General features: G+C 32.4%; 1 protein-coding gene across 1 annotated transcript; it reads right to left on the reverse strand.

Moving 5' to 3' along the window:
- Positions 1-1,169: 1,169 nt before the first annotated feature.
- LOC119671149 (transcription factor btd-like) lies at positions 1,170-3,574 on the reverse strand. The gene is made up of 2 exons (XM_038081681.1): positions 2,950-3,574; positions 1,170-2,765 (listed from the first exon to the last, which is right to left on the reverse strand). The coding sequence occupies exons 1-2, from the start codon at positions 3,414-3,416 to the stop codon at positions 1,319-1,321; spliced, it is 1,914 nt and encodes a 637-aa protein (XP_037937609.1). The 5' UTR covers positions 3,417-3,574; the 3' UTR covers positions 1,170-1,318.
- Positions 3,575-6,950: the final 3,376 nt, after the last annotated feature.

Genomic DNA, 6,950 nt, shown 5'->3' on the forward strand with positions numbered 1-6,950 from the left:
TAGACATAGGGTCTATGTTAAAGGAAGTAAGATATATTGGAAAAATATAATCTATCAAACTTTTAAAATGCCCAACACCGTTTTAATTGCTGTTTTAAGATAAAATCTTGGACATCCTAATTTTAGCAATTTTAGCTAACTTTATCAATATTTAATTGTTTTTATTGGAAAAATTATGTACCTTAATCCTTATATTTATGTTTGTAAGAAATTTTTCATTAAACGATTTTACAGATAAATCTGTATTTTTTTTCGTAATGATGCGAACCTAATCAAAATATCTAATTATAATGTCATTTACATCAGGGAGTAGCATTTAACAAGTGGACATCCAACATAGAGTGATGTTTTTATTTGACATATTCTGACATAATTAGTTAAAAGATAAAAGTTATTAGCTGATACATCAAAAAATTGGAAGTGAGTCGGTTAAAATCACTTGCTTTTCAGTTTATGGAGTTTAAAAATAATCAACACATTTTTAGATCTATAGATATATTGAGTTAGTAATAGCGAAGGGGCTAATAATACACATTGCAAACAAACAATGGACGAACTTCTACAATATTTCCATTACAAAATATAAGTGATACTGCAACATTTTATACGAATCAAACCATTTTACTTGAAACCAATGTTTCAATACAAAAAGTAAGGGATTGAATTATCACCAGGGACCTCCTAAGCAAATCAGATCGTCGGTCAGGGGTTTCTCAACCGTCGGTTTATAGATTGCTATCAGTTCGTGAAATAATGTGTTTTCTTCTTTAACAGTATTATTTTACGAAAAGTCATCATTATCGGTCCTTGCAAAAGACATAGAACATATTACCTATTTGCAGTACGTGCTTGTCAACACAAATCTTGTCAATGATAAAGATGATGGTGCGATTTTTTTTTTTTCAACGTTACCTGAGATTATTTTCCAATTAGGAACGAATTTCTTATTGATTTTGTTTTATTTTTGCGACTCGCTTACAAATGTAGAACACATTTTAGTTTAGTTAATCTCAATATTTTCTCTTGCTTTCTTTATTAATTTATCTTAAAGATATTTACGAACATAACAAGCTATAATAAATCCACTCTTTATATATTTACTTTTTATACATATGTATATATAGTATATTACAATTTATTTAGTTCTACACTAAATAATTATTTACAATAAAATACTTGATTCACTAAAACTTAACATCGTGAAGATTGAAAGTATTTAAATGATGAAGAAGTATTCATTAAAACTTAAGCAACAATAAAATCGACTAAGCGAAACACGCTAAATGCATAAAGAGTTCCTCTCAATATATTCCATTTCTTAAGCAGTAGCATGGGGATGTTGATATGCAGCCGCAGTAGTCCAAGGGTTATGTGGATGATGATGATGATGATGAAATGCCCCAGTAGATCCGTATCCTGTTGTGGATGCATAATCAGCATAAGTAGGATATTCTGATTTCATCTGTCCAATAAGTCCGGCTGGATATGAACTGGCAGCTCCTGATGCCGCATGATGCATATGATTTATGGGGGATGAATTACCACCTGAAGATGACATTGTCAGACCGTATTCAGCGGCAAGTTGTGATTCACTTTGCATAGCTAGTGCAGCGTAGTGTTGACTATTCGTTGTAGAATTTGCTGCACTTGGCTGATGTTGGTGATGTTGTTGTTGTTGTTGCTGCTGCTGTTGCTGAATACTTGAAATTCCTGAGGTAGTGTTTGCATCAGTGGCGGCGGTAATGGCAGTTGAGGGATTGCTGGAGGATGTTTGTTGTTCCAGTATGGCACTTCTACTATGATGATGATGAGTATTCCAGAGATCAAGTGAAGCGGTAGGTTGTTGAGCAGTACTCTGATGTAAGCCACTGTATGAGCTTGTTGTGGACAAATGATGTGGATGGAATAGGGTGGAACTTTGATGGTATAAATTTGAGTATGGGTTATAGCCAGCTGGAATTTCTGGTTGCTCAGTTTTCAATTGTATTTGTGAACTTGGTTGTTGTGGACGCAAGGAAGTAGTTGGTTTAGCTGTTGCTGTGTTTAAAGGAGCAGCCACATTTGTAGTTGACGCAGCTGGAGTGCTGTTGTGAGTTACTTTAGTAGCATTATTAGTATTATTGTTGCTATTATTGTTGTTGCTGTTATTGTTATTGGTTTTCTCTACAGCTTCTTGACTTTTCTCTTGTTTAACAGCTCCTCCTTGTTCCTTGGCTTCTGCAGCTAAAACTTTCTTACTTTTTTTATCCTTGAAGTGTGTCTTTTTATGTTTGCTGAGATGATCGCTGCGTGAGAATTTTTTCGAGCAAATTGGGCAAGCATAAGGGCGATAATTGGTATGAGTGCGTCCATGACGTTGTAATTCATCTGAACGTGAAAAACGTTTGCCACACGTAAGGCAGAGGAAGGGACGTTCTCCAGTATGCCAACGTAAATGTGTTTTTAAATGTGATGCTTTTCCGTAAAGACGCTCACAACCAGGTATATGGCAAATATGTTGTTTACGTCCACGCTCATCTGGACCAACGATTGGTGGAAGACCAGACATTTCATTAGCACAATTTGGACAGGTACAACGTACTGAGCGTCGCTGAAGTTGTGTTTGAAATGCGATATCATCGAAATTGAAACTGGGATACGTTTGACTAGACCAAGGCTGATACAAACGATCCTGATGTGAAAACCATGCACCAGCTGCAGCACTGGCTGACATCCCAACATTGCTATAATAATCGGATGCATATTGAGCATATGGAAATTGTGTTCTGTAAATATCAGATAAAAACGGACACAAATATTAGTAAAAATTAGTGAAAGTTAGTAAAAATGGAAATAGAAGAAAAAAGAAATTTGCAATGTAACATGCACTAGTATTGATGCACTGCTAAATTGCACAGGCAATGAGTGGGTGGATAAACTACCGAATTAAATTTCAGTTGATTAACTTACCGAGTTGGTAGTGCTGTGTATGCAGCGGTGTTCCATGAGTATGCACTGGCTGCAGCAGCAGCTCCTATGTCTGTGTGTGCCGCAGTTGCTGGTGAGCCGGAAAGTGGCGATGCTGAAGTTGGTCCTGTTGCAGGCGGACTTGAGGAAATCGATGCAAATGACTGGGCGGGTGATGGAAATATACTTGGTGACACTGATGCAGATGATGGCGCAGATTGTATGCTTGAATTAGGTGATGCGGAACCTGTGGATGAGGGCTGTGGCGGATATTGCATTTCCATTTTCATTGCAGCAGCAGCAGACATGCTTGATTTGTTATAAAGTGCAATGGATGAGGCAAAATCATTTCCAGCGGCGGCAACTGCAGATGGTGCCATGCTTGCGCTTGATGTTTGAGAAGCAGAGGGCATAACAGCTAATGATGCTGTTGCATATGGATTAAGATAATTGCAAGCAGCGTCGATCATTTTATAGTTTTTTGTTATTTTATTTATGTTTTTATATTACTAAGTGTATATAGAGTACTTGAAGTAGGTATGTGGACGGTTAGAGGTATTTATGTTAAATAATGTTAATGCAATTGTACTTTAAATTAATTTAGAATCCACTTTAAATAAATGCATAATTGTTGTCACTGTGCTGTATGTTTGTTGATAATTCTGTGCACTTTATTTTATTTTAATTTTTTTGTTTTTGTTGATTTATTTTAAATTTATGGCACACTTTTACTTTTGTTTTAATATATATTTATTTTTAATTATAGTCTATTTAATATTACTTGAGGGCACTATTTGACAAACCCTTCTTTTTTATATATCTCATATATATTTTGGTATGGTGTTGTTCTCGTTTCTTGAGTTTATCACGATTTACTGTCAATTAAATAAATTCACTCCTCTTTACTTAAAAATATTTCACATATGAAAGAATGCTGTGCTTCTGCAGTGCAATTTGTATATCATATAAAACTGCTACACTTAAAAAAATATTCGGTATTCGTAAAACAAATGTGTAAAACTTAAAACAGAAACAAAACTTAAAACTTAACAAACTCGATCACGCACAATTTTTATAATTACAAGATATAAAATAAACGTTAACGTCTAAGGTATGCAAGTTCTTTTCGGTATCTCGATTTCGGTATTAACTTCTTAACTTGTGAACAATTTAATAATTTCAAAGTGTGGTAATATAGGGCTAGCAAACAGCCAACAGCAGACGACGACTAAACTGTAAGCAAGATACAACCACCGGTAATTATCGTTGTCGACTGAATACCAAAACGCAGCGAGAGAGTCCAATAACGTACGAAAGCAGAAAGCAGTTTCTCGCTGCCAGCAGCGACGCAGGCAAACGTTAGCGTAGTAAAAGTTTATTTGCTTTAATTGGTGTGTGCGGTGTGTAGTAGTGTGTTTGGTGGTGATTGATAATGATGCAGCCAAATGTGTAGGCTTGTGTTGTGTTTGCGCATTTATTTGAATTGTAGTTGTGTGCGTTGACAAGTATGAGTGCGAAAGGAATGGCAGTTTCAAACAAAAATTTCAAACCAGACATATGAATACAATAGAAAAACAAATAACATTATTTATGTCTCGCTCTTGCCAATGTTGGCATGCGTACAACTACATTAAAAAACTAAAAGAAAAAATCAATTGTATTCATTTTATGAGAATGATAAAATGTTGCGTACAACAACAAGGCAACAAGCAAATTGCTCACGCATTAAAATACTAAAAACTGTATAATTTTCTACTTCTCTAACAAAGCAAAATACTTTATAATTAAAAATTAGTGATATTATAAGAACTTCTAATCATTTTTATATGTGATGTTAAGAATATTAATACTTTTATAATAATTAAAATAAATTTATTACATACTTATTATTTCATGTTTATTATGAAAAATAATTTAACATTTACTAATAATATTAATGTAACTAATAAATGTATCAATTACTATTTATGCCATATCCCCATAACAATTAAAAAAATATTAATTAAGTTAAAAAAATTATATAAAATAATAACTATTTTTATACAAACTAAAATAATATCATACAATCAAAGCATTTAATAACTGCTAAATAACTTTTAAAATATTTGTATTATATAGCAAAGCAAACAGACAATTAAATAACTCCTACTTAAATGCTTAATTTAATAATATTTAATATACTAAAATTACTTATATTAGTAAATAATTGAGAAATTCTTATGTTATACTAATCAAATTAATATAATATGATCTTAATGTAGAACAAATTAATATACAGCACATAAGTTTTTTATTTTACAATCTGAAAAACCTAGAGGCGTCGATAAACACAAAACAAAATACCCCTACAGCATAAATATGCTGCAAAAACCAAATTCCAACAATTGTTTGCATTCTAAAAAATTTTTCTCCCCTCAGCAACGAAATGTATTCAGCATCGAACATGTATTCAACGCACTTAATATCTCAAAAACAAAAACAAAACACTAATAAAAAAATCCTATACACATGCATTTTTACATACATACACAAATAAACACACTTTCGTACGTTTGTGGTCGCGACCCAATGAAATAACTGTATTTAAATGGGCGTGAACAAACACCGCCATATAGTCAAAGCGTATTACCGGTAGGTGAATTGAGCAAGTGAAGTCACAATGAAGAAAAATTACTGAAGCAACAAAAACAAAATCAATGTGCCACACTTACACTACGACTGACTACATTTTGTTGTATCATTGTTTATGCATTTATTAAATAAATCTAATGGTATTTTTTTATAAATTTTAATTGTTTTCTTTATACTCTCTTGAGTTAGCTCTCTTTGTGTCTGAGAGCAAATGAAGTTGTTCATGTGATGATATTTTTTTTCTCTAAAAAAAACTAGGATTTAATTTTGTTGCTCTGATAAAATGTCTAATGGCAACTGCTGGCTGACTACTCGTGGGTTACATCGCATAGCTTTAATGTAGGACTACATACATATGAGAAGCGATAGCGGGGATGCGAGATGTAAATTTGCAATTTTTTTGTGGCTACATAATTTATGACGCCTGGAGACTGAATATACAGTGGCACATATTTGATACTTAATTTTCTCAATTTCTCTTAATCAACTCAATATTTTAGTTATATTAATAAGTAATAAATGTATTTTTTCTAAAGAGCATTGATAACAAAGACTTTAAGCTCAAATGTAGAATCTAATATAGAACATAATAATCAATATTGTTATTAAAACTATAGTTAAATAATAATGTGGTCTTTCGATCTGATTCGACATAATTAAATGGAGTAGACAGAAACGGAAGGAGTGAATCTGCATGTTCAAAGAATGGTAAAGGCAAAGTCGCGAGGTTACCCGGTCGACCGTCGAAGAGATGGCGTAAATGGCTGGCTCTATAGAAACATGATAATTTGAATATTATAATTTTACATAAATATATCCAAGTCAAAAGTTGTAACAAAACAGAGTTTAATGTTATTATAAAAAAAGAAGATCTGGTTCCCACATTTTTGGGGGCCATCAAGTGTGTAATACTGCATATATAAAAATCTTAATAATATTATATAAAGGAATACAATTTTTATGAGTATTATGAGGATTTTTTTTAATTTGTGTATGGCACCATACACAATATTCACCACTAATATTACTGGATCAGCCGTCCTACATGCTAAGCCATTAAATAGAAGTCGTTTATTTTTCAAGTAATGTTCATCATTATCATAAATGTGCTTAAAAGTACTCGTATAGCTAATAAATCCCACATCATATACATAACATCCATATATATATCAAACTAAATAAAAATTTAGGCGTGTATACTATAAAAATAGCTCTTGTAATTTTTTAATGATTAGCACAAATAATACAATATAACCTGTAATAATAATAACATAACTCAGCAGATATAACTCTTTTCAAGTTTCATTAAATATCCGCAAACTATTGATCACACCCTATAAAATATTAACACACTATATGATTCTCTACTGAAA

The sequence above is a fragment of the Teleopsis dalmanni genome, chromosome 1, assembly GCF_002237135.1.
Source record: "Teleopsis dalmanni isolate 2A chromosome 1, ASM223713v2, whole genome shotgun sequence".
Classification (NCBI taxonomy): Eukaryota; Metazoa; Arthropoda; class Insecta; order Diptera; family Diopsidae; genus Teleopsis; species Teleopsis dalmanni.

What these genes read in the sequence shown, in the direction of transcription:
- LOC119671149 (XM_038081681.1), bottom strand. Translation starts at nt 3,416, where the DNA reads ATGATCGACGCTGCTTGCAATTATCTTAATCCATATGCAACAGCATCA. An exon ending in TACACAGCACTACCAACTCG is followed by an intron (nt 2,766 to 2,949) that starts GTAAGTTAATCA and finishes TGATATTTACAG; the next exon opens with AACACAATTTCCATATGCTC.